Consider the following 27,414-nt stretch of genomic DNA (forward strand, 5'->3'; position numbering starts at 1 on the left):
GTTTCCTTAGAACAAAGTCCTTGGATAGGCTTCAGGAGTCTATGAGCTCCTTTCATTGAAATTATCTACAAAAATGTGATGTTTATATGCTTAGGCATGTTTTCTGGGGTGATGGTCCATAGCTTTTCTCAAAGTGGGGTGCAGTAGTTTAAGGAATGGGAGCCAAATTCCAGAAGTTTAAGGAGCAGGTAACAAGGATCAGTTTCTACATGGACTTTTGCTCCCAGTCCTCCTGCCCCCATCCCAAACCATAGGGGATAGGGAAAAGGCAGAACCCTAATGGAAAGAGGGTGCTGGGCAGACAAAGACAACAAATATCCAGCATTGTGATCTAGTAGAGATCTCACCACAATTGATGGCAAGAGTGGTGGCTTTCAATGAGTTGCCTACAGAGACTTCACTTTCAACCAGAAAGCCCTGTAGCATTTGGAGCCCTAAAAAAGGGGCAGTGGGACAGTGGCCTAGAAGGTCAGGACCCTGTTGGAAATTTTTGCATGAGGGTCTTGATTTTAGACAGGCCCCTGGTTGCCAGTGAGGGCTGTCAACCTATGTAATTAACTTGGCCAAGCATACCAAGTCTCAGCACCACAGGGGACAGACTCACAGAGCCAACTTTGTGATTCTGCTCTTTTTTTTAAAGCTTGGGAGGAGTTTGCAGTTGGATTGGGTGGCAGAGAGAATCTGAGTGGTAGGGAGAGTGAGAGTATAAACATGCTCCCACCAGCCTCAGTCCTTGAGATGTATACCAGCTCGTGGGAGACACTTACAAAGAGCCACAGACCAGTCAATGGGAAGGGCCAGCAGCCTTGTGCTGAATTGTGTCTGGAATCAGCTCCCCAAGGCTGTTCTTTCTAATCACAGTTCTCCTCACCTGCCAAGTACATTCTGGACTCTGTGCCTCCATTCACCTTGTTGATCCCACATGGATGGGCCTCCTGCATTCCCTATTTCAACTAGTCTTGTCCTCCTGTCAAGGCCAGGGCTAGATCCATCTCTGCAAGGTTTTCCCTGCCCCCAACCTGCCCAGGCCTTAGGCAAGGGTGGCTCAGTGGAACAAGTAAGAGCTTTAGCATTAGGCAAACATGTCTAAGGGCCAGCCCATCCTTAATCTTCTTGAGCCTCAGCTTTCTGAACGGTAAAAAGGAAGACATTCCTGCCCAACCCACAGATTTTTTGGAGGATCAAGTGAGATAAGGTGTGTGAGAGTATCTGAGCATGGCATCATTGTTTTCTTTCCTTGGACCATTTTAGAGATGAGAGTGGGTTTCAGTCAGTGTGGAATAACATTTTGGCCTGATTTACAGAACTAAATCCACATTGAATTTTGTAGTGGAAATCATAAAATTCAGTGTGTCTTCCCTGTTGGGAATGATTTTATGTATTGTGGCATGGATCGATTATTTGAATCTGATGAATAGCAGCAATTTTCTGGCCTTGTAAGTGGCTGTAGAGCTTCCTCATTATTAATGGGGCCTGTGTCCACAGGGACATCTCTGCAGACCAAGTAACTAAAATTCTCCATAGTGTAATTGCTGAGGAAATGTAAAACGTGCTTCAGAGGACGTGAGGTGTTCCTAGGCTTAAAGGTGAGGTTGTAATGTTTGAGTCTGCCATCTGCCAGGCTTGGAGAAATAAACAGTCAGGCATTCATTCGGAGTCATTCTTGCCAGTTGAGAATTTGGAGCTCCAGGCTCTGTGTGGCTAGGGCCCCAGCATTTGAAGCATGTGTGTAACAGCCACCTTGGCTTCCCTGCAGCTTGAGGAGAAGCCCTGTGCCTCATTGGGCTCGTCACTGAGTCTCAGTGATCCTCAGTTTCCTTGTTTGTAAAATGGGGCTCACAGTGGCTTGCCAGGGTGATTGGGAAGTTTAGTGGGCTGATGCTTATAAAGCACCCACATGGTACACACCCAATAAATATGAGTTCTTTTTTTTGTTACCCATAGTGCCTGGCACTGTACCTTGCATACAGTGGGTGCAAAGGAATGGGTGATAAATGCTGATCATCTCTACAGGGGATGAAAGGGAGAGAGTCTTGGGAGATACTGGCTGGACAGTGTGACAGGATGGTCTGCATGAGGAGGCAGGCCTGGAGACAGGGCTGAGATTGAAGTGGCAATGGCCCAGGAGGCCACGCTGAGGCTTTTGGAATTTGTCTAAATGAAGGGGGTACCAGCAGCATTTTCAATGTAGAAGACAGGCATGATCAGGACTGTTGCCGTCATTGTTTTAGGAAAATAGACTCTGTAAGCAGTGTGGAGAATGATGAGAGTGGAGTGAGGCCAGGAAAGGGCAGGCAGACCAGTGGGAGGCTGATACAGCAAGGGGCAGGCAGGAGACCATGGGGTCTGCACCATCCAGAGGGACTGGGTGGAGTCCAAAGCCCTTTGGAAAGGGGAATGGACAGGACCTGGGACAGATTAGGTGTGGGAGACATGAGAGAATAGTGAGGACTCAGAAATGACTTGGAGGTTGCTAGCTTGGGTAACTGGGTGGGTGACAATGCCAGAAACTGAGATGGGGATCAGAGGAGGAGACAGATAATACATTCAGATGACTTGATGACTGTAATATGTGCATACACCCACAGAGAGCCACTTTCAACTCTGGAAAAGAAACCAGGACTTGCAGAGCACTAGCCTACTTTTCTGACTCTTGTAGGAACTTTAGTCACAAACAAGGGGGCTTGGAATGACCCATCGACAGACCCTAGAACAGCTGTTTTGTCATTGCATAGTCACCTTGTGATTCTGGGGGCTGCTAAACAGAAAGTACATTTCACAGTTAACTCAGATTTGAGGTTCCCCTAGCCCTGAGGTCCCCAGGAAACCAGGGAGAGGCTATATGGTATAACCATTAAGAGCTGAGCTTCAAATCCTGGCTCTGCTACTCATCATTGAGTCCATAGGCAAGTCACGTAAACTCTCTGAGTGTCTGCTTGTTCATTTATAAAATGGAGCTCATGGTGACATCTTGTGAGGCTAAAGTAAGATTATGCCTAGAACACAGGACACACAGCATATTGTAAATAATAAATATTAGCAGCTCTTGCACCTATCGTCGTCATCATCATTATCATCATCACCATTACTGGTAACCATGTCTAGCCATACTTTAGGGTTGTGTATATTGGTGTTTCAAATCTGCCTGTGTCCTCTGTGCCCATGGAATAAGTGAAGCCCAGTCTCGGGTGGTATATTTTCATGGTAATAAACAAGAGTGAAGTTTCCAAGGATATGGGAGCCCTTGCCTGTTTCATTTCATTCATTCAGCAACAATTGAAGCTTTCCCAAGGAGCTCACAGAGCTCATGGCTAGTTGGAGAGATCAACATGAAAACATGTAATTATGCTGAAATAACAGTGGCATGAATAAGGTTCCTGGGTATCTTGGGGAATGGGAGGAGGGGATGTGCCCTGCTGGGGGTGGAGGAGCAAAGGATGGCTGGACAGTGAGTAGGGGTGTGTTCTTGGGCAGGGTGCTCCATTTGGCAGAAGTGCCCAGTGGAGGCCCTGGGGCCTGCCTCACTGTGGGGGATGGGGAGGAGCCAGATGGGGCTGGAGAGGTGGCCCCTTGGATGCCATCCCAGGACTGAGGCCATGGGTGATGGAGAGCCACTGGAGGGTTTAGGGCAGTGGGTGCATTGGGTGGATCTGCACTTCAGAAAAATACCCTCAGCAGCTGCATGAGGAACAGAACAGGGAGAGCAGGGAGGTTGGTTAGTAGTGGGCAGAACTAAAATAGGGATTTTGATGCTGGAGAAAGTGGCAGAATCAAGAGGTAGAGGAAGTAAAATCAACAGGACTTGGTGACCTGTTGGATAGAGGGGAGGAGGGAGTGAGCAAGATTACTGGGGCTCCAGTTGGTCGCTCTGCCTGTGGGTGGGGGAAGAGGGACTGGCTTGTGGGAGAAGGGCTCTCACTAGGTGTGGGACAAGGTAAGCTGGAGGTACCTGGGAGACTGCCAGGCCCAGTCATCTAGAGTTCTGGGCTGAAACCTCAGGAGAGGTCAGGCCTGGAGGTGCCATAAAGGATGAGAGAGGGTTTGTGGAGTGAGAGAGGCACTGGGGACAGAAGTTGAGTGCCACCATCTCTGTGGATTCTGAACCAGGTCCTGTTTGAAAGGTGCCCAGTTTTGAGCTCAGGAGGTGTGTCCCCCAGTCCCTGGGGACCCAGGACGACCTTGGCAAGTTCCTGTGCATAAATCCCTGATTAAGGCCTGCCTGCCTTGGGGGTGCTCAGGGACAGACTGGTTTCCCCTGGCTGCAGAGGTCCTGCCTTATACAGTCTCAAGCTCCCAAGGCCTCCAAGCACATTATGCCCTGTTGGGTTTGCCATAAACACTAGCCTCGTCTCTGCAGAAGCCAGGGCATGCAGTGACAGACCAGCTTCTCTGAGGTTTTGTTGTTTGTTTTTTCTAATGGGCTAAATAACAATTTTTTCCCCTAAGTCACATAAACAGTATCTGCTTGGGGTGGGGGTGGGGGGCTTGCTGTTTTGGGGAGATCACTCCATCGCCATGGTGCCTGGAACTGGGCTGGCCTTTGCATCATCTGTGATCTGTTCTGGCTAGTGGGGCAGGATGGAGAGAAGACATGGTTGGCTGATAAGAGGGAGTACACAGACCCCTGGACTGGACCTTGGGCCGGGACTGCTCCCCTTCCCCAGCCGTGGTTCCTCTTCTCTAGGGCAGAGGCTTAGGCCAGGGGCTCACCAGGCAAGCAGGGAAGGTTAGAGAGTAAAGCAAGCTGGAGCTGGGGGCTGGCAAATTAAACACAGAGGAATATTTTTCCCTTCCAGAGGAAGTGTGCAGCCTCTCAGTATTCTTTGTCTCCTTTTTATTTTCCCATTTTTATTAAAGACACAGGTACTGAGATACATTTTCCTGCCATAATGCTTGGGGGCCGTGGGGAAGGCAGGCACCCGATTAAAGGAGTGGTCATGGCTCCACTGATTGTTGTCATGAGGGAATGCAGGGCAGTGTTACTGGATCTTTAAAGTTTTTAGAAGAAGACAGGAATCCAGATTTAATGAGAAATCTCCCGATTGGCTCAATTTTCAAAAATAAACACTGTGGGCCAAAGCAGTCATGGCTCACAGGCTGCAGTTAGTGGTCTCTGGGCTAGTCCAGGCTCTCTAATGTCCCACTTGGCCACGGCACTCTGAGTTATCACCCAGGGGAGAAAGCTCTCAACAGGAGCACACTGAGGGTGTGCAGACTCTTCTCTGACATGAGCCTGTCCCCTCCCTGGAGTCCACTTTCTTTATCAGCAAAATAAGGGCCAGGACTGGATCTGTAGTTTTAAACCCTTTTTAAACAGCGGAACCTCTGTTTAAACCAAAATTTACAAGGAACAAATCATAGTTTACAAACAGATAAAAAACAGAGCTGTTCCTGTTGAAAGGAGAGTCTGCTCTACCCTCCCTGACAGTCTGCCCCGCTTTTCTTGGGTCACAGCAGCTACAGCTGCAAGGACTGCTCATCTGCCCCACCTGCCCGCTGGCTGTTCTCTTGAGAACAGTAAGGCGGAAGTAAGAGAGGTCCACTCCACAGCTGCTGGGTACAAATGCCACTTACTGGGTGATTTCATGCATTTTTGCTTCCTCACATCTCCCTCCAAGGTAATTCCTTTTCACAGGTGACTGGAACCAAGACACAGAAATCAGAAGTGAGTTGCCCCCAAGATCACTGGACTGGGAAGTAGAGGAGCCTGGATTCCACCCGGGCCTGTGAGACTCCAGAGCTGCCTCCTCCCCGCAGGCACCTTTATCCTTCATTTAGGTCTGCCCTGCTCCCCCAGGCAGTCAGTCCCACACACGTGCACATTCTGGGTCCAGTAAGAATGGCTTCCATTCCTTGTGTTTCTGTGGCATGCCTCAGTTTGCAAAGTCTCTTCAGATGTGATCTCATTTTGTCAATGTTGGGCTTGATTGATCTAAGCAGGACTCTCCTTTCTCGCTGTGCAGGAGGCAGAACCATCTGAGCCCAGAAGTGCTGAGGTGACAAGGAAGCCCAAGACTACTGCTCCTTCTGTGAACAAGAGGCCCAAGAAGGAGACCAAGAAGAAGCGGTAGAAGAGGAGGGCTGCAGATCAGGGCAGGCAGGGTGAGGGCCTTGGGGAACAGCCCTCCTGGGAGTCAACATCCTGTTCCCTCTCTCCATCCCTGGCTGAGGGTTGGAGGGGGCTGGGATGCCCTCTAACCACAGAGATCTGGACAGTCATGACAGGCCCCAGCTGGGCAGACCACCACTTCCTCTTCCTTCTGCTTCCGTGACAGTTTAGAGAACGTTAACACCATAGGAGCAAAGACTGTATTGGGAGTTTTGTTCAGACGTCAGGTCAGCTCAGAGAGTTACACTTTCTTACTTAATCATTGTGTCCAGCCTTTAGTCATGCACCTTTGTGGATTTACACTGCATTTTGGGAGTCATTATCTGATGCTGACAAGTACTGCCCTCCAATTATCTGGGCACTGCAGTGCTCCTGCTAGTCAGCCAGCCTTGTCTCTGCCTGTGTGGACAGAGCCAGGCCTCACCTGCTTAGATCAAGGTGCCATGGCTGCTGCAGTGTCAGTGATCCCAGTTGCTGCAACAGCCAGGTCTCCCTGGCCTGAGAGTAGAAGACCTGGGTCAGGATAATCTCCTAGTTCTCATCAGGTAGAAAGGATTTGGCTGAATGAATGCATGTTTCTTGGGCACAAACTTTCTGAGCCTCTGAAAGGAGGCTTGTAAATTTCAGACCAACCTCTTTTCAACCAAACTCATTCCTCATTCAAGGTGTGCCCTTTTAGCTTCCACTTGTGCAGCCTCCCCCTCCATTATTTTATCCTCCAATTGGTGAGAAAGTTATTTAGGGAAGTAAAAGTCAATAAACTACCAGTGCTGAACCTGCCTGTGTGTTGTCTGCTACCAGGAGAGGGGAAGCCTGGGTTTCTGACTGGGGGTGAGGCAAGGGCTCAGCCACAAAAAATTGGGGCAGTGAGGATAAGGATGGGCAGAGCCGGGGCAGATTTGGTCAGAGCAGCTCTGCTGGTTGAGCCATTCTGGGACAAGTTTTCAGAAAGGGTCTGGCCAGCTGCTTCGTGTGGCCCTTAGTCACTGGAAACACTTGTGAATATCCATGCATGTGTTTCCACTGGCTTGAGAAGGACCAAGTGCAATACCGTAGCAGTCCTCACGTGGTTTGGGATGGGTCACCCTGGTCAAGTCATGTGCCCTGAATCAGCTGCTGAGGAAAACCCCAACCTGTGGTAACTCAGATTGGTCCAGCTTGTTAACAGCTTGCCAAACCCTTTCCCAAACATTGTCAGAACTGAAGAGGAGCAAGTTAGGGATGAGGAGGAGACTAAAGTCTGGACTGCTTGAGAGTGCCAGAACTGGAACTTGGACCAAAGTCCATGGCCCTTTCCTTGGTATTTAACAAATATTTGGTGTCAATAGGCGTGGTGATGTGGGCTCCCTGCCATGCTGTTGGGGCTTGGAAAGCTCTCCCAGCACTGTAGGTTCAGGAGAGGAAGTTTGGGGACTGGAGCATCTGCATAACAAAGTGCCAGTCTTGGCCAGGCAGTGGCTTGAGAAGGGACTCCTGCAAACATTTACTGAGTCTCTTAGATGCTGGGCACCATGCTATGCACTTGGGGATGCCGAAGGAAGGAAACTTCCCAGAAACCCAAAGTGCGCTTGGCCTAGTGGGAGACTGAGAACATGTAAACAGGCTTGTTGTGAGGATTTCCTCAATAAGCTAGGCAGAGGGGCACCCCTCAGTCTTGGGCCAGCACAGCCACTTGGCAGAAGGGAGGTGACTGAGGTGAGACTTAAAGGGAAATTATGCTGAGAGGGTAGGGGCGAGACCTCTAGAGTAGACCTGTTCCAGCTTCTCAGGGGGAGATAACCTCTTGCTCACAGGGACAGTACCACCTAAGTAGGCCCAACTCCCTTAAACAAAGTCTGTTTGCCAGAGAACAGCACTAGGAAATCAAGGGCAATCTTTGCTGCCCCACCAAGCCCTCATTCCATACTTACTATGGGTGGAGTTTGCAGGACTTGGCTCTTTTGGCTTCCAGGACCCCACCCTCGCTTCATTTTCCTCCCACATCACTGTTTCCTCCTCATCAGAAGGCCCCAGATCTGTCTTCGTTTCTCTTGTCTCTACACACATTCCCTTGGAGATCTCATCCAGTCTTACGGCCTTAAATGCCACCTACATGTTGATAACCTCCCAAATGGACCCCTCCAGACCCCTCTCCTAAACTCAAGACTCATATCCAACTGCCTACTCACCATCTCCACTTGGCTATCCAACAGGCACCTCCAACCAAATTCCTGACCTCCTCATCACCAGCCCCAAGCCTGTTCTCATGGTCTTCCCCCTCTTAAAGAGCCTCATAATTCTCCCAGTTGCTTAGGCCAGAAACCTTGGAGTCATCCTTGACTTGCCTCTTTCTGTCATACCCCACATCTGACCCTTAGGTAGCTCCTTGCAACATGACCTTCAAAATTCAGAACGAGACCCCTTCTCATCATTTCCTTTTCTACTAGCATGGTCCAGCTACTGTCATTGCATGTGGATACTCTAGCAGCCTCCTCACAGGGTTTCTGTTTCCAGGGAGTTTACACCTCTGAGTTTTAGGGTCTATCAAATGGAGATCATAGAATAATCTTTAGGACTGTTGTAAAAATTAGACATACCATGTGTCTATAAGGTACCTGGAGCATAGTAGGTAGGTTATAAATGGTGGAAGTGATAGTGATTATTCAATCAGGGACGCATGTATCATTAAAACGCCCTAACTTCAAGTCAGCCTTGATCTTGGCTTCCTCTGAATGTGAACCCTCCTCTGTGACCCTCTTCCTCCAAGTCCTGTGCAACCAAAGTTGAGTGAGGGGTTCTCAGGTTGAGCCCTTGCTCATATTTTTAGTAGGTTTTGCTCTCAAGTTTTCTCTTCATCATTTATTCAACAGAGCTTCAAATCATGGCAGTTGAAAGCTACATGGAAGTGAAGGGGAACAGAACTACCTTAAAAAAAATTCTAAATAAACAGAAAAAAAGAGTTCATTATAAGTCATCAGGGAAATGCAAATGAAACCACAATGAGCTACCACTACATACCACCAGAATGGTTAAAATAAAAGACAGACATCACCAAATATTGAAGAGGCGGTGGAGCAACTGGAACTCTCACACACTGCTAGTGGAAGTGTAAAATGGTACAACCACTTTAGTAAATTGTTTGGGAGTTTCTTTAAAAATTCAACATACATCTACCCTATGATCCAGCATTCCACTCCTAGGTGTGGATCCAAGAGAAATAAAAATATTTGTCCACAAAAAGTCTTGTATTAGATTCTAGCTAGAGTGTACGTGGTACTTTCATTCATAATAGCCAAATGCTATTGATGATGCCAGATGCTCATCAACATAAAATGGATAAACTATAGTTTATCCATTGAAATTCTGCATAACATAAAGGAATGATTCACTGATCCACACAACATGAATGCATCTCAGAACTACTATGTTGAGTGAAAGAAGCCAAATACAAGGAAATATATGCTACATGGTTCCATTCGTTTGAAGTTCTAAAATAAACAAAACTAACCTACGGTGACAGAAATCAAATCTGTGGTTGCTATTGGGAGAAAGGTTGACTAGTAAGGGGCATGAGAAAATTTTCTGGTGTGATGGAAATATTCTGTGCTTGATACGCAGTCATCAAAATAGAATGCTTAAGATCTGCACATTTCACTATGTATATTATACCTTAATAAAAACCTTTTTCTGTGAGCTGGGCACTAAGTTATGTGCTTTGGACACAATGTTGTTTAAGTTGTCAGCAAATACCATGAGGTAGATATTATTGTCTCTGCTTTACAGATGAGAAAATGGAGGCTCAGAAAGTTTAAGCAACTTGCCCTGGGTCACATAGCTTGAAAAATGAGATTAGAACCCAAGCCATCTGACTCCACAGCCTCAAGAGTCACTCCTTCACCTTCAACCAATTCTCTTCCCTGAGATTTTACAGATGGGGAAACTGAGCCCCAGAGAGGGCTGGAGGCTTACTCAATGCCACTTAGCTCTTTGTACTCAGAATTAAACCAGAACCCAGATCTCTGGGGCTTTCTTACTGCATCACACATCCTCACTTGGACAAAGAGGCCAAACTCATTTTCACTTCTGCCCAGCTGAGGAATGGGAGCTTAAAGTATAATTTTTAAAAAAGAGTATAACATTCATATCATAGGAGACCCAAACTTCGGGCTGCTCATAAATAAGCTGTGACGTCAAAATGAGAGATTGCACTTTCCATAGACCTTTATTGCTACAGTAACTGCAGGCTGGTTTTCTGTGTGTTGTGGAGCTACGCCATCCACCTTTTCTGCAATTATCTCATGCTACTCCCAAGAGCCCCTCCCATACTCACCTGCTACCTCCTTCCACGTCTTCTTGGGTTACAAATTACCAAAGCCCTCCAATAGTCAGCAAGCTTCCCTTTGCCCAGTTTAAGAGATGGTAGTATGCGTTTCTCCTCCTCTCCCTGCCAGTTGGAGATCTGACAAGAACAACAAAATCAGCCAATCTAATTTGGTTTTGACCAACACCCAGTCAGTCAACAATCAGGGCAGCAGTTGTTGGATACAGCCCATCAAGTTGAAAATCAGTATTCCCTGGTGCTCTTGGAAGGCACCATCTTGGGTTTTGAGAGGATTGGGCTCCAACTGTGAAAGTTTCCTTCCAAAAATAGTTGGCTTTCTGGGAGGAAAAATATATGTTCCCACTCCCTCAACTTCTGTCCGCTAAAGAGAAACTTCACTTGAAATTTCTTTCTCTCCTCTTTAAAAGTCACAGAATCTCTTATTCCTCAGCTTGCTTTTCCTCTGGGACTGGCAAATGGTGCTGGCTGTGTATGAATCACCCTGATTCTTGGGAATGCTTTGCTCCAAGAGTTCAAGGGGGTACAACAAAATGATGAACAGTCTCTTGAACAACCTCTCCTCCCCTCCCCCCATGGGGCTTGGGGCCTGTGAGTTCATAGAACTAGAGAGCTTCAAGCTTTCAGAGACTGGTCCAACCAGGTTTTGCAGATGAGGAAACCTAGACATTAGCATTTATGAGACAGGAGCCTTGGAGAGGGGCTGAGGGGATTTGAAAATCTCAATAATCATGGACTCGTGGTTAGGGCCTTCATTAGCCTCAGCTTCCTTCTCTGGAAAATGAGGGCAGGAGGTCTGATGTCCCTTTTGGTTTTCTATCTCAGAGATCCTGAGATTTCGCATCTATACGGCCACTTGGTAGAAGTGTTGAACCTCAGATGTGGCTCTCTGCCTCCCAGGCCAGAGAAGGATCAAAGTCGAAGGGGACCAAGTGTTTCAGTTCAGTTGGGAAGGGTTCAACAAGGCCACCCAAGTCCCCTGCTCTGTGTCAGACCCTGGGGTGGGAACTGGGGACTCCAAGATAGATCAGACCTGGCTCCTGCTTTCAGTCTGTGGGAATGAGGGCCCCAGCTCAGCCTGGAGGAGGTCCAGGGTAGGGTTCTAGGAGGAGGTGACAATACCAATGAAAGTAAGTAATGACCAGATGGAACGCTATGTGACCTTGAACAAGCCCCTTCCCCACTCTGGGCCTAAGTCTCCCCAGAATACAAACGGGGGAGATGGCTAGTTCAGCTGATGGCCATGGTCTCCCTACCCCTGGACTTCTGGTGCTAGTTTCTGAGCATGATAGGTACCTGGTCCAGCGGATGGGAGAGGCTCTCATCCTGGCCTTGGAGGCCTCAGCCCTCCTTAGCTCCTCTAGGCCCACAGTCCTCGGGGAGCATCGGGGAGCCCTGCAGTCAGCACTCAGCGCCAACCAGTGTGAGTCACCCCTTCCCTGGCCTGTGCCCATGCCCTGCCTTCAGTCCATGGGAGAATTGCTGCAAGCGGGAAAAAGCTCTCAATGTTAACAAAGGACTTAGGCACACAGCCGACTGGACAATCTCAAAATGGAAATTATTATTCTGAAGTGTCCACCTCTCTGGCAAGTCTCTGCAGTCCAGATCCCAGATGGGCAGGGCAGTGTCCTGGGAGCCTCGGTCCCTGTTAGCTACCCTGCCTCTCTCCTGCCCTCACCAGCCAGGCTTAGTGCCTGGGAAGTGTGAGGCCCACTTACTCCTTCCACTTCCTTTCCTCCCATTTCCTCCAGGACTCCTGTAATCCAGCTGCTGCCCCTCTGCTTCCCTGCAACTGCACTCTCCAAAGTCAGCTATGTGGCTCAGTCCCCTGGACACTGTATTGTCCCTGTCTTATCTCATGTGACCTCCTGGCAACATCTGACCCTGGAGACCCCCTTCCCGGAAGCCCAGAACCCCCTTTGAAGGCTTCTTCCTGCACCTGCTAGTCATGAGTGCTCCCCGAGGCTCTGTTGGGCTTGCTTCTTATCCTCTACACAACATCCTACCTGAGCCTCAGTTCCCTCATCAGTGAAATGGGGATAATAATCCAACTTTCCCAAAGGGGTGTTGACGGGAAGGAGTTGATACATACAAGGCATGCAGCACCTGGTGCAGCGTGTGCTCAGTAAGAGTTGGCTAAATTATTATTAATTTTTTAACATCTCCATGGATATCCAAAAGGTTCTCAAACATAATTTGACCAAGACTGAACTCTCGATGTTTCCCCCTTGACTGCTCCTGGCCAGTCTTCCCATCTCCACCCCTCACACCTAATGCCTGGGAATCAAGATTCTGCCCTCCCGATGTGCCCACACCACTGATCCGTCAGCAAGGACGGTAGGTGCTTCCTCCAAATGTACTCAAGTCACCCACTTCTCACCACCTCCCCTGCCTGGGCCGCACCCCCTTCATCCTCTCCTGGAGGCCTGTGCCAGCCTTCTGGCCGGCCTCACTGCGTCTGCCCTGCCTCCTCCATCCGGCCACCAGCAGAAACGCACACTGGATCACATCCTCACCACCACCTCCTCCTTGCTTAGCACCCACAGGGGCCACCCACTGCACCACGTGAAAATCACTCCCCCCACCATAGCCACGAGGCCCCTATAATTCTGCATCTGTAGGTTTGTTCTCTGGTTTAGACTGCCTCCCACACCGGCCTGTGAACTCTGTGAGGGCAGGAGCCATGTATATTTTATTAATCAATGTGCAATCCACCAGACAGTAAATGTTTCATCAAATCCCAAGGCCTCGGCCAGTTCTCCAGAGGTGGGCTGTATAACCTTGGGAAAGTTACTCACCCTCTCTGGGCCTTGAGTTTCTGGTACCCAGCAGGTAGAGAGACCTGGCTGGTGACTATCTCCTCCTCCTCGCTCTGGTCCAAGGCACAGCACAGGGGAGATGCCCAGGCTGGCCCTCTTTGCCTGCCGTATATTTCCTTGGACTCATTTCACCTTTTTGACACAGAGAGACCTCCACAAGTGTTTGCTGAGTAGAATCCAATCAAACAGCCCTGCCCCAAGGACCTGGAAGCTTGGAAGCCAGTGCCTCCAGGAAAGAGAAGTCACAGGGAAACTAGCTCAGGACTCAGGGAATCAATTGAACTATTGAATGATTAAATATTTTAATGATTGGGAGGTAGCAGTGGTGGGAAATTTAAGCACAGCCGCAAGAGACTGGAGACCTGGTTCAAATCTGGATTGTGGGAGGAGCATCCCTGCCAGCTTCTGGGTCAGCCAGGGACTGTGGCCCTGGGTCTGAGGCCTGGGCCAGCACAGGGGCAGGGCTCCTGGCTCCTCTTGGGATCCCTGCCTTCAGCCCACCCTCCTCCCAGTCTCTCCTAAGCTGGCAGGGGCACAGGGAGAAGGTGAGGCCCCACTCCGGGCATGACCTGGGGCAGGGTGGCTGGTTCAGTTCCTGGTGGAAGCCTGAGCTAATGTGCTAGCCTCGGGCAGGGGCTGGAAAATTCCTGGCCTTACTCCAGCAGACCTGCGAAATCCAGGCCTGAGATTCCTGTTCCAACAAGTGTTGGTGCCTGCTCAGCGTCAAACCCAGATCTGAGCAGTGCTGGGGCACAAGGGTGCCCAAGACTAGGCCTCTGTCCCTGGAGCTCTCAGCTTGCTCTGCGGAGAATGGATGGGTGAAAGTTAACGTTCACTGTGGGAGATGCAGACGGGGTCCTGAAGAAGCTTTGACCCAGGCTGGGCCTCAGGGGAGTTACCCAGGGAGTAGAGGCAGAGAGAGGACATCCCAAGCCGAGGGGACAGTGAGAGCTGAGGCCCGAAGGTGAGCAGGTGGCACGTGTGGGGAACGACCAGCCGTCCAGCCCTGGGGGAAGGTGAGGATGAGGCCGGAGAGGCTGGCAGCACCCTATGTGACCCCAGGTGTGGGCTTTGGCCTGAGGCCTCAGGGGAGCCCCTGGAGCACCAGAGTTAAGCTTTGGAAAGGGGACCAAGGTGACTGTTATTGGGTGGATTGGGGAAGGGAAGCCAGAGGCCAGAAGATCCTGAGGAGGCTGCACGGTGTTTGCATGAACCCAGCCCCTGCCTGAGCGTGGGGGAGGGGAGGGGAGGAGGGCGTAGTTTGGGCGGCGGAGGCAGTGGGTCTTGGGAATCCGGGTGGGAGCAGGTGGCTGGGGACCCTGGCTTTCTGGCGGAGGTGCCTGAGCAGGAGACCCAGGAGGAGGGCCAGTGCCAGGGAACAGAGGATGCAAGGAAACCAGGATGTCCAGGTGGGGGGAGTGTCCAAGGGAAACAGCTCCTGAGAGAGGCTGGGGCTGGGGCTGGGAAGGACGGTCTCGGGTGAAACTGGGTGGGTGGGAGGGACATGTGTCTCAGAGAGAGGAAATGGGACTGAACCTAGGGGACCCGATATTTAAGGGGCAGGCTTTAGGATAGGAGCTTGCTGAAGGAACTCAGGTGGAGACCCTCCCTCCCAGAGCTCCCCAGCCATGTTGCAACAAATAAGGTTCTAAGAGGCCTCAGGAGTGGATCCCATGGTGGAGAGACTACTGAGAACCTCTGGGAGGAGGTGTCTCTTGAGGAAGATGTGCAAGGACACATGCAGAAGGGGACTCTGGATGTGTGTGATCCAAATTTACCATGTCGTTCCCTAAGCCGCTCAAGGAAGCGTGCGACCTCCTCAGCTCCCCCAGCCCCTCCCCACATACCACGTTGACCACTCAGTCCGGACCGGCCCTGGCCTCAATGTCTCGGGCCATCCCCCTCTCCAGCCCCACTGACCTTGGCATGGTTCCGGCCTCATCTTCTCTCTCCTGCCCTCTGCCCCAGCCTTGGCCCTCAGTCCACCCTCTACAAAGTAGCCAAGATGTGTCTTCCGACACAGATCTCTCCATGCCCCTCCCCTACTGCCCTCCAGACCAAACCCTACCTCTTCAGCTGGCATCTGACATCCCTCAAGCAGACTCCAGGCCGACTTTCCTCCTTCAGCACAAACTTCTTCCCACCTTGAATTCTCAACTACTGCTTAGCCTGAACTCTCACGCCTCCATCCCTTGCCAAAGCATTCTGCCTCAGATTCTCTTACCTGCTCAGTCAGCCCACAGTTCAGCTTTCTCCTCGGAAGCTGTCCCTCTCCCTCCTCCTTCCCCTTCCCTAAGCACCGGGGACGAGGGAGGACTTCTGTTTCTCTTGGGTTCCCAGAGCTACCACTGAGGCCATCTGTCTCTAAGTCCACCTCTCTGGCTGGATGAAAAGCTCCTTGGGGCAGGGACTGGTCTAACTTTGGGGCCAGGCCTAAACCGAAATGCTCTCTTGGAGGATTCCCCAAGACCCTGGCCCACTTCTCCTGCAAGCCTGGGCTTTATATATTGGGGGGGAAATAAGGCTATTTTGTGGGACACCTCATTCTAAAGCACTGGCGTGAGGAGGGAGCCATGGTGCCTGCGCCCCATCCCTCAGCCCACTCCGGATTCCTGCGTTAGAGCAGACCCTAGTGCCCTCCTCACGGCTGGGGAGTGTGCGGGAGTTAGAGCCCCTGGAAGCTTCCACAGCCAGTGGGGGACAGGAGTGGCGGATAAGGGCTTCAGCATCCCATCCTTTGGATGAATGTTTCTGGGAGGCATTTTGTAGCTGGTATGGAGGGAGGCCAGGACAGGGGGTTCTCCGTGGAAAGCACTGGAGCAGGGAGACTTCTGGAAGGGGCCTTGGGTGGGCCAAGGAGGGCGAGTGGATCCTGGATGAGTAAAGAGGAGAGGGCAGCTCTGCAGGGCAGATGTTTGGAGGCAAGAAGGAGAGGGAGTATATTGGGGGCAGGAATGGGATGAGGATCCTTGAAGGAATCAAGCCCGTTACTATAGCAGTGATCTCCTGAACACTCTAAACTGGCTTTCCAATGACCCTGTCTCCCTTCCTGTTCCCTGCTTCCAGCTTTCTGGGATCACTTCCCAAGTAAGTGCTTGTCTCAGGCCCTGCTTCGGGAGAACCTAAACTAAGATAAAATCTAGTCAAAGCACTAGACGGTGGGCTTGTCTGGGGGAGAGCCTGGCTGTGTCTTTGGCCCCAAACCCAGAGCCAGGGCAAAGAAGCTAACCCTAATCCCCATTCTCCCCACCCTGTCCCCCTCAAATGAACCAAGGTCAAGGGGAGAGGGACAAGCAGAGTCCCAGAACTTCTGGAAGGGAACAGCGCACTTCCCCCAGGAGTCTTCCTGGTGGGCTGGGGCCGGGGGTAAAGTGAGCAACCTAACTGTGCCTTGAGGGTCCAGCCCCGAGGGGCAGGGAAAGGCCGAGTGGCCGTGGAGCTCTGTGACCAGGCTGTGCACTGGGATGGCCAGGCCAGTTGGGGCACAGGGACCTAATGTGGTCAGAGGCAGCTGAGATGACACTTTAAAATGGCTTATATTTTTTCTTATTGCCCGAGTAACATCAGCTCACTGTGGAAAACTTAAAAATTAAAGACAGGTACAAAGGAAAAAAATATTAAGCTCACCTGTGGTCCCCCACCCCCGGGACAACTGCTAGTAACATAGCAGTGTTTAGATCTTCTATTTTTCCTATGCCCACTTTTCTTCCTTCCTCCCTTTCTTTTTTTAACAAAAAAACCTAGACCTATGTCGTTGATTTTAAAGCTGTCATCATAGTTGTCCTCTGTAATAAGGTACTCTTAGGTTGGCTGCACCAGATTTATTATTAGTGGTAATAATAATAGTATCCATGTACTGAGCATCTGGTACATGTCATGCTAATCATTATAACAGTTATCTGAGGTATGTATGTTTGTTCCGGTTTGCTAATGCTGCCATTATGCAAAATACCAGAAATAGATTGGCTTTTATAAAGGGGGTTTACTTAGTTACAAAGTTAGTCTTAAGGCCATAAAGTGTCCAAGGTAAGGCATCAACAGTCGGGTACCTTCACTGGAGAAAGGCCGCTGGTGTCCGGAAAACCTCTGTTAGCTCAGGAGGCACGTGGCTGGCTTCCGCTTGCTCCCAGGTTGCATTTCAAAATGGCATTCTCCAAATGTTGCTCTTGGGGTGTTTCGTCCTCTCTTAGCTGCAGCTCTTCCAAAATGTCACTCTCAGTTGCTCTGAAGTCCCTCTATTTGTGAGCTCTTTATATAGGATTCCAGTGAACTAATCAAGACCCACCCTGAATGGGTGGGGCCACATTTCCATGGAAACATTCAATCAAGAGGTCACACCCTAATCAAAGGTGCCATTCACAGCTGGGTGGGTCACATCTCCATGGAAACAACTTCATCCAATATTCCAACCTAATCAACACTAATACGTCTGTCCCCACAAGACTGCTTTGAAGAACATGGAGTTTTGGAGGACGCAAGACATCCAAACCAGCACAATATTTAACTCCAATTTATAGAGGAGGGTGGTGAGGGTCAGAGACATGAAGGGACTTGCCTGAGGCCTCACAGCTATGGAGTCAGTTTTCAAACACAGGTTTCTGCAGCTGCTCTTAACCGTGCCCTTCAGCCACCAGCTGGGTTCCCCTTCCTGGGCCCCCATCTTTGTCCCCACCCAGAAATTCTGATGCATCTGAGCCCTGTGTGTGCATTCTACCAGTTCTACTTGTAGGGAAGCTTTATTTCTGAGGAGTTGTTTGGGGGTGGGCAGGGCAGGAGGGGGCCATTCCCTCAAGGCTCACTGCACATGTCTTTGAACCTCTTTCCTTGGCCTCTGGAGAAATATTGTTGGCCAGAGAAGAGAAGGGACTTGCCCAGGGCCATGCTGCACAGAGGCTGCCTCGGACTGGGGTCCTAGCTTCTGATTTCCCACCCAGGGCATGGGTGATGCATGCAGGACCCACAGGCTAGGGGCCAGGCCTCTTCTCCAACCTGGGCCCAGAGCCCGGAATGCACGAGTTGCTCAGGAGCGGCTTGGGGAGCCAATGTGTAAAGAGGCCAGGACAGGGAGGGGTCTCTGTGGAAGGCACTGGAGCAGGAAGACTTCCGGAAGGGGCCTGGGGTGAGCCGAGGAAGGCAAGTGGGGTCTGGATGAGTAAGGAGGAGAGGGTGACTCCGCACAGGCAGATGTTTGGAGGCAGGAAGGAGAAGGGGTATCCTGGGGGACAGGAATGGACTGATGAGAAGACTGAGGATAAAAGGTACAAGTCTGTGAGTGGTCAGAGTAAACCTGAGGAGGGCCCAGGGCCCAGCCTTTGGCCACCCCCTGTCCCCACCCCCCCCATCACCACAGAGCCCTGCCCGGGTAATTCCTGAGCAGGAACAGAAGGAGGAAGTTGTACAAGTGACACTCAGCTGGTGAGTGGGAGGCAGGACTTGCTTTCGTTTCGACTTTGGAGTTTGCTCGCCCTGTTGCCCGCCCCCACCCCTGCCTGTCCCCTGCTGCCTCCGCCCTTGGCTCAGGCAGTGGTGAACCTCAGAGCCCGGGAGGCCAGGAAGGAGGCCTGAGGGCCGGGAAAGGGGTTGTCCCGTTGTGTGGGAATCCCCTGGGACAGCGGCCTGGTGTGTTCCTTGTCTGCAGGATCAGACCCCAGACCGGGAGCTCTGGAGGCCGCGGCTGCAGCTTCCCTGCCTGGCAGCCTCCTTCCTATCCTTCAAGACCCGCCCTAAAAGGCCCTCATCCGTGAGGACCCCTTGGATCTCGCACCCCTTGGATCCGTTCTAAGCGATCTGAGAGATCCCTCCCTTTCTGAGTCCATCCCCACTCACTGCACTTAGAAAAAAATCACCCTTTGTTGAGCGCCCACAAAGTACAAGGTGCTGCGATGGAGGCCCCATGGCCTTGGCAGCTCATTGGATCCCCTCTGAATCGCCGAATCGGTACCAACAGTAGCTCCATCTTACTGAGCAGCACTTTGACCCTCAGGGAGGTGACAGGGGCAGAGAGGGTGGGCCCAGGCTGTTGGACTCCGGGACTTGAGGCTCTCAGGCCCTCCTGCTCACTGAGTTACTGTTTCACTTCTGGCCGGAGGCAGGGCCTTGTGTCCCTCGGGACCTGGCCCAGAGGCGGTGCCACCCCATGGGCATGTCTTTAAATCTCCCTACCTGCTTCACCCTGACGAGGACCTGGGTGGGGGCCTGGTATACAGGAGGCATCTAATAACTTCTCATGATGCTGAGAAACCTTGATCCTGGTCCAGGCTGTCAAAAACTTGCTGTCTAACTTTGGGCAGATCACTCCCCATCTCTGGTCATCAGTTTCCCAGCTTCAGAAGGAGCTGTTCAGAGACAGCGTCTTTATCAACCAAAGCCCCAGTTTGCTCAGACTTCCTGCGTTCTGCCCTAAGCCCCTTCTCTGGTCCAGGACGCCACCTGGGATCCCATGTTACTTTTGGTCCTCACAGCGGTTTCTTGAACTTTCCTCACCTTCCATGGCCTTAACAGTGGTGGGAGGGCTGGTCAGGGGCTTTGTAGGCTGCCCCTCCATTGGGATTTGTCTGATGTTCTTGTCATGATTAGACTGGGCTTAGGGCCATGGGGCAGGAAGCCCAGAGAGGGAAGATGTCCTCACATCACAGCGAGAGGCACATCCCAGCCACGGGACCTGGGACTGTTGGAGGTTGGCCTTGGCCCCCTGGCGGAGGTAGTGTCGGGCAGGTTTCTCCCTTGGAAGGTTTCCCTTCACCCTGCTTTGCCCACTGTGCTCCTCGGAAGGAGTTCACTCTGCACAGCCCACATCTAAGGAGTGGGGAGTTGTGCTCCCTCTTCTTGAGGTGGAGGACGCCATGAGCATTTTTTTGTTTGTTAGTATCTACTTTTCAAAGTACTCCCACAAACACTACTTCATGCCATCTTCCCAGCAGGCCTGGGAAATGTGGAAGGTGGAGACACCCTTCAACTCAGAGGAAGCTGGGGCTCAGAGGGGCTCAGCGGGGTTCAGTGGGGCCCAGCGGTCCCTTCATGGGCCCTGCAACTCTCCCTGCTCCCTCCTGGACGTGAAATCTGAGTCTCACGGAAGGTGGGGGCAGGAGAGCTCCTGAATCAGGAGGGCTCGAATTCGGCTTGGGTTTGCATTCGAGTCTCTGCCCTTCCTCACGGGCACCTCTCTGAACCTCAGTTTCCTCTTCTGTACACCAGGGGAAACAATGGCCCCTACCTCATAGTGCTGTGAAGAATAAACCGGGTGCCACTCACGGAGGCCCCAGAACTGGGTGAGCTCGCGATCCCTGTGATTAGGTTTACCATTATTCTTTCAAGCCCTTCTCATTGCAGACCATCTCCTTTCGGCTGTGCCCAAGGTTTCTAACCCCCTCCGGTCTGGAACCACAGCTTTGGCTTCAGATTTCCGCTGCCCTTTGCCCTCCGGCGAGGCAGATCAAGGGCCCCGACTCCTTTCATCTTTTCTCACAAACATTCTGGGATGTGGCGGAAGGAGGCCTGGGCATGGGGGAGGGGGCCTGGCTCTGCCTGCCAGTGACTCTGGTGACCTTGGGGGAGTGTCTGTCCGCTCTGGGCGTCTACCCCAGCCTGAGGGGGTTATGAGCGACTGAGTTTTCTTGTCAATTGGACTGTGTACCAGCCTGGTGGACCTGTGACATCCCCCTTTTGGTCTCCAGACCCTGGGATGGGTAGAGACATACTTGATCCTCAGGCTTCTGGTGGGTGAACTGGCCGAAAGCCCCAGGCAAGGCTGCGATGATATGCAATTGTGCAGGCCACACTCAGTGGTCAGGGCTGTCATTTGGATGTCCTCACTTGGGCTCCACTCGCTGAGGTGCACACTGTCTCTATCCCTCCCCGCTGGACAGTGGGGGATGCACACACCTGCTCCTGGCTCCTTCTGACTCTCACGGGGCTGGTGATGCTTCTCGTTTGGCCTCACTGCCTGGAATACTGGCAGGTGCCCATGTGCACATGCCCATGTAAGCCACTGCCTCCAGGACAGCCTGGCATTCAAGGGGCCTCAGGATTTGCTCCAGCCACCCTTCCCCCCGTTCCCAGCACATCCACAACGTTGGGCTCTATCAGCCCTGCCCAGCTCATAGTTCCAAACACTGCGGTGTTTCATGCTGTTCCTTCTGCCTGGAACACCCTTTCCGTCCCATTTACATCTAACAGCCATTTCCTCAGACTTTTGCACTCCTCCCAGATGACCCCCTCCTTTTATTAGTGCCCCTCCAACACACATGCTGGGTTAGGGGCCCCTCTAGCCCCCATGCTTGCACATCGCTGTGCTAACACCGTGGATACACTTCCCGGCTCCTCCAGGCTGTGAGCTCCTCCAAGCCTAGCACAGACCCTAGTATATAGTTGGTGCTCAGTAAGCATTGACTGAATGGAGGAAGGAAGAGGAAGGCTTAGCCAGGGGCTTGGGGGCAGGGAACATTCCAGGTAGAGTGAACAATTGCCAAGGCCTCAGGGCAGGATGGAGGACCAGCAAGGAGGCAGGCTTGGCAGAGCAAGGGGACCAGGGCCTGCAAGTGAGGCCAGATGGGGCTGATGCCCTGATGAATCAGACGTCTCCATGTGAACTGTAAAGTCCAGTGCCTGGGAGGTGCCAAGCCCTTCCACAGCCTCAGGCTGGAGCCTGCCCACCCCAGGCTGACGACTCACAGCAAACCATCTGGGGGATGATAGGGCTGGTCTGGAATTTCCCACTGAGTGCCTGCGATGGATCCAGCCTCCCAGTCGATGTTCCAAGGGAGGGCTGGGCTGGGGCTGGGCGTGGCATGTAGATTGTCACTGGGCCCTGGCTGAGATGTGGGCAGAACCCCTGACATCACGTCATGGAAGGCTCTGGATGGAGGATCCACCACCAGTCACATGGGCCAGGCCTCAGCCCACACTTTCCATCCCACCCACCCTCAGTTGTGGCTTGACCCAGGGTGCAGTGGGTGAATGGGGAGAAGTCCAGATGTCAAGCCCAAGCACTGCACACCACTAGCACCATGCTCAACAGCATCAGCATCAACAGCATCTGTCATCTGCTGGGTGCTTCAGTTTGGGGAAATTGTCCCTTTTGGAGTCCCAGGTCAGTAAGTATGTGCTGTCTATGAACAATGATGAATAATTTGCAGGTGTCGAGCAATAATTTGCTGTTTTACTAACCAACAGAATATTGCACAGAGAGTCACTTATCCTCCAGGACGGACCATCAGCTCTCCTACTAGCAAAATCCTCCACGCTGGGAAGTTGGTGGGGGTTTTGCCCCCATTTTACTGATGAGTAAATTGAGACCCAGAGAGGGCAGGTCACATCATCAGTGAATGGAAGGCCTAGAACTTGAACTCCTCTCTGTGGATCCGAAGTCAGTGTGTTCTCCGCAGCCAACCGGGCCACAGTCCCTGCCTTCAGGATGGGGGCAAACACACCCAGAGTGGACCTGGGGGACGCCTCCAGCAGGAACATGCAGACAGCTCGTCCTGGAGAACGTGGCACTGACGCAGGGCCTTGATGAGTGGGGAAGTGGGAGATATAGGGCAAGCATTCCTGGCGGGGGTTATCGTCTGAGCAAAAGGCCCAGAGGAGTGGTTGAAACTAACGAGGGATGTAAATACTCTCAGAACTTCAGACACTCAATAATGAAACCATCGTGCTGGCCACATCCTCCTGAGGTTCCTCCTGAGAGCCTCAGCGGCTGAGCCAGGCCCTTGAAACTCCAGGTGGCGGCTGCCTCTGTGCTTGTCCAAGTCATGTTGCCCGCTCTCACCCACGAGAGTGTGCAGGGGTATGAGTAATAACGACAGCCCACACGTACCACGCACACCTCACCTCATTTCATCCTCATGCACGCCTTCTGGGGAAATCACTATCACTCTGCAGATAGGCATACTGAGTCTCAGAGAAATGGCAGGCCCAAGGGTCACAGATGCAAGATGATGCAGTTAGCCTGTGCTTTTAAGCCCTCTGTCATCACAGCTCTAGAAGAAACCCAGAACTTTCTGTAGAACTCCTTGGGATGAATCCAGGGATGTGCTGGTAAATAATTAACAATCTGCTCTCTGAGGAAAAAAAGCACCTTGATTTGTAGCATTTGCCAATTTCCAGGGTGTAAATACTCCCACCATGGCTAATATCAAACTACTAATGTGACATCATTAAACATGGAGTTGGGAAGAGATGTGCACAATCGGCTCTTGCTGGCTGGTAAGAACCAGCACCTGCATACCGCTGGATGAATATACCACCTCTAACCCAGCGTGGCCAGGAAAGCTTTTCAGAAATGTCTGAGGAGTGAATAAGGGCTGAGAAACCTGCTCTTCCAGCCAGGGGCCCACCAGGAGTTCTGGGAAGTTGCGATTAATCTTTCAAAGTGTAGCCGTTTCACCAGCCCAGCCTGGCTTCTGGTGCTGGCTTTGCCACAAACTTGTGGTGGGACCTCGAGCACCCCCTACCCCTCTGGCCTCAGTTCCCCAACCACAAGAGCTACATTCGTGGAGCACTACTCTGGCCACCCTCACACTTGTGAGCTCTAACCCTCCCAGGGGCCCTCAGTGGCCATGCTCACTCCTGTCTTACAGGGGAGGGGGCTGAACTGGAAAAGTTGCACAAGGGCCCATGGCAGGGGGGCATTTAGCTTAGATTTGAGCCCAGATCAGTCCGGCTCAAGGCCTTGCTCACTCCTGGTTGCCAGGAAGCTGTATTATACCCTGAAGCCTCTGCCTCCCACATTCTAGGGTTCTCCCCAGCTCCTCTCAGCAGGGACCTCTGTCCTGGGGGGGGGGAGCCCATATCTTGTGCCACTTTGTCTTGGCTGGGCCTTAGTTTCTCATCTGTGAAATGGGAGAACTTTCAGAAGAGGAAAATGGCAGCAGGTATTTAAAACTGGATTCAGACTCATGTGCCCTTGTGCCATAATTCCAGGAGGACAGATGGGGAGCTAATGGGAGTGGGGGGGTCTCCACCCATAATAGGGCAGCCTTGGAGCCTGGGCCAGGAGATGGTGGGGGGTAAAGGGGTAAAGGGGGAGGCTTTGTGGCCTAAATCAGCATTTCCTCAATGTCCCTTTTCTCTGCTACATTCCCTGCCCCCTGCGTCCAGATGTACTTAGCTTCTTCACTTGGAAATGTGGTGGCCAGTTAAATACCAGCTTCAAGCCCCTCCTAAGTTGCTCCTCCCTGCACCTCCTCACCTGCCCCAGCCCCCACTTTAGGAAACTCAGTTGGAGGCAGGAGTCCAAGGCCTGGTTCCTGTCAGGTGATGCCCTTCTTGGCCTCAGTTTCCTCATCTTTAAAATGGGGTAATTATGGCACTGCCCAGCCCAGGGAATTAGGATTACAGCCTAGAGTAGCCTGAGCCCTTATCATGGTGCCTGACAAGACAAAGTGCTCCATTAGCGCCAGTGCTATGTTTATACCTAATAACAGTTGGGGGAGAGGGGGTAAGTAGGGTGGGTGGGTTGGGGGAGTTAGGGAGGGCATTTTGTTCTGGGGGAAGGTGGGGGTCCCTTGCAGTGGGGCGCTTTCACCGACTGGAGTGGGGGGCGCGGCCTCTGTGCCCGGTGCCCCGGTCCGCCCCTCCTGGCCAGGACCCCTGGCTTGGTCCGCCCCTGGGTGTCTCCAGGTCACCGGCGGGGAATCCGGCCCCCCATGCTTCCTCCTTCCTCCTCCTCCCGGCGGCCTGCCGGGCCCCTCCTCCCGGCTCGCGCGCTCCCTCCCTCCTCTTCCCCTCCCCGGGCCACCGCCTCCTCGCCTCCTCCTCCTCCTCCTCCTCCCTTTCTGTCTCGGTCTGTCTCTCCCGGCCCGGAATCCATTCCGGCCAGGGAGCCGGAGCGGCCAGGCCGCCGTCTGTCCGACCCTCTGGCGGTCCGGCGGTCCGCCCTCGCGTGCGTCCGTCCGCCGGTGCGCCCGCCCGCCTGCCCAGGTGAGTGCCCCGTCTCTCCGCAGGCCTCGGGTCCCGGCCGGCGGGGGATGTCCGCGCCCTGGGACCATCCCGGCGTCGGATCGCCGGGCCGCGGGGCGCCTGCCCACCCTCCATCTCCGCCCGCCTCCCCCCAGGCCCGGCCGCGATACCCGAGCGCACGGCGGGCGCACGGGGACGTGCCCGGCGCGGCCTTTTGTTATGATGCCGCGGGGGGGAGGGGGCCGGGCGGGGGGCGCCGGGGTCCTGGCCGCGCAGGGATCCCTTTCGACTCACCCTCTCCCCGCCAGCCCTCCAGAGAAGCAGGCGAGTGGGGCCTGAGCCTCCCGGCCAGGTCTAGGCCAAATCTGAAATCTGAGCCAGGCGGCGCCGCCTCCGGCCCGGCTGCCCCGGCCTGGAGCCCCCCTACCCCAGGGTGGGAGGTGAGGTGGGGGGCGGGCGGGGCGGGCGCGGGAGGAGTGACCGGGGAGGGGGTCCCGGGCCCTGGGTGCCGGGAGCCAGGACCTCCTGGTCCTCGTGGGGCCTCTGGTCAGGCCTGGCGCCGCTGGCCTGGAAGGGGCTGGGCCAGGCCGGGGCTGGTCCCTGCTGCCCACAGCCCCCAGCCTCCAGCCTCACCCCTGGGCAGGCCCAGCAGCCCACTGGCTCAGAAGTTGGCAAAAGTTTTGGGTGCCTGCTGCCTGACAGGTCTACCTGTCTGCCTGGGCTAGGGCTGGGGTTGAGTTTGAGGCTGGGCTGGGACCGGCCCTTGCCCAACTGTGTGTCCTGAGGCATCTGCCTGCCCTCTCTGAGCCCCCATCCTCATCAGTGGCAGGTGGGCCTGGCTGCACTGCTGGGCTGGTGAGAGGATGGGGGCGTACAGAAGGGGATCACCTCTGTGGTGTCCGTTCAGCCCCTAGGAACTTCAGGCAGATTCGAGAGTGGGCAGAGAGAGTGTGGCCCTGGGCAAGGCTTCCGGGGCCTCAGGGACTGTCTGTGCAATGGGGGCAGTGGTCTCTGGGTCGCTGGGGTGAGTCCTGGTCCAGCCACGGTGTCACTAAGATCAGACTTGGCTGTGAGGGTGGGCACGCTGACCTTGTTCTTGACCCTTTTCTCATTTCCCAGGGGGGAGTGCTGGCTGGGGTTCCTGGGCATCTTGTCTCACTGGGTGCCCTGGGCCAAGGAACTTCCCCTCCAAGTCCATGGACTTCTTCATGTAGGGGACCTGGCACATAGTAGGTGCTCCGTAAATGAGCACTTCATGAATTCTCTAAGAAAGGTGGGAGGTGAGGTTGCTGGCCCAAGTGGGGCTCATATGCCCAGGAGAGTGGATTGGTGCTTGAAAAGCCGCCTCATAACCTCTTAAGAAACACCCCAGCCCAGTCTTGCCAACCAGCAGCTGTGCAACTTTAGGCAACTCAGTGCTCTCTGGCTCAGTTTTGTCAACTATAAAACGGGACAGTAATAATGGCAGAGCCCTTCCTGTGAGGTAGGAACTCTTGTTTATCCCCATTTTGCTGATGGGGAAACTGAGGCTCAGGGGAGGGGAAGTGATTTGACCAAGGCCACACAACTGGGAGCTGGGATTAGAACCCAGACCTTGGAGACCCCAGTCTGGCTGCCCTTGTACCCTTCCAGTGATGGGGGAGCAGGGGTTGCCTAGCATGAGGGCAGGCTCACAGCAGTTTGGGGGAAGGCTGGACTGAGGAGTGATTGAATGGAAGCCATGAGGCTCTTTTGGGCCTGCTTGGTGATGCTGTCTTTCCACCCACGGAAATGATTTATAGTGTGTCACCTCTGTCAGCTGACTGACTGCCCAGGCTCTCCTGTGTGGCCCCTGGGCCTTTGCTCCTGAAGGCCTCCCTGCCAGGGCTGCTTCTCTATATGCTGCTTATTTGCTCATGCTCTTGGAAGCTTAGCTTAAGGCCCGCCTCTCCCAGGTAGGCCTCCCAGCTTGCTCCTTTCTCTAGCCTCCTGGAGCAGGAATTACCCCCAGTATATAGCCTAGCTCCTGTTTTTGCTTGTTCCCTAATTGTGGCCTGGGGAGGAGGGGGTGAGGGGGGAGTCTGGCTTCCCAAGCCCCAGAGACCAGGGAGGAGATGGCTCAGTGACCTGCTGAACCCTGCCTGGGGCAGAGTATGTGGGGTCACTGGGGCAGCACCCCATCCCCCGGTCCCCAGTTGACCCCACTTGCTCAAACCTGCCCAGATGTAACCACCCGTGACCCCACACTGGGCACCTACTACGATCTAGGAGCTTATGACTCAGGCTGAGCA

General features: G+C 53.0%; 3 protein-coding genes across 6 annotated transcripts in view; all 3 read left to right on the top strand.

Moving 5' to 3' along the window:
* The window catches only part of MANBAL (mannosidase beta like), a 28,803-nt gene extending 19,869 nt beyond the window's left edge, over nucleotides 1–8,934 (top strand). Inside the window, exon 3 of the mRNA XM_037811333.1 lies at nucleotides 5,964–8,934. Coding sequence (XP_037667261.1) covers nucleotides 5,964–6,071 — 108 coding nt within the window. The 3' untranslated portion in view covers nucleotides 6,072–8,934. The remainder of the gene's footprint in view (nucleotides 1–5,963) is intronic.
* A 2,714-nt stretch (nucleotides 8,935–11,648) lies between these two features.
* LOC119515290 (basic proline-rich protein-like) lies at nucleotides 11,649–25,869 on the top strand. The gene is made up of 2 exons (XM_037811152.1): nucleotides 11,649–11,850; nucleotides 24,866–25,869. The coding sequence occupies exons 1-2, from the start codon at nucleotides 11,649–11,651 to the stop codon at nucleotides 25,867–25,869; spliced, it is 1,206 nt and encodes a 401-aa protein (XP_037667080.1).
* The window catches only part of SRC (SRC proto-oncogene, non-receptor tyrosine kinase), a 48,363-nt gene continuing 45,956 nt past the window's right edge, over nucleotides 25,008–27,414 (top strand). For 3 of the 4 annotated variants that reach the window (XM_037811336.1, XM_037811335.1, XM_037811338.1), the window contains exon 1: nucleotides 25,008–25,165. The gene's annotated coding sequence lies outside the window, so the exon portion shown is untranslated. The remainder of the gene's footprint in view (nucleotides 25,166–27,414) is intronic. The other variant, XM_037811339.1, reaches the window with a different exon arrangement.

This window comes from Choloepus didactylus, chromosome 19, assembly GCF_015220235.1.
Source record: "Choloepus didactylus isolate mChoDid1 chromosome 19, mChoDid1.pri, whole genome shotgun sequence".
NCBI lineage: Eukaryota > Metazoa > Chordata > Mammalia > Pilosa > Megalonychidae > Choloepus > Choloepus didactylus.

What these genes read in the sequence shown, in the direction of transcription:
- LOC119515290 (XM_037811152.1), top strand. Translation starts at nt 11,649, where the DNA reads ATGGCTAGTTCAGCTGATGGCCATGGTCTCCCTACCCCTGGACTTCTG. An exon ending in AGCACTCAGCGCCAACCAGT is followed by an intron (nt 11,851 to 24,865) that starts GTGAGTCACCCC and finishes GGGTGTCTCCAG; the next exon opens with GTCACCGGCGGGGAATCCGG.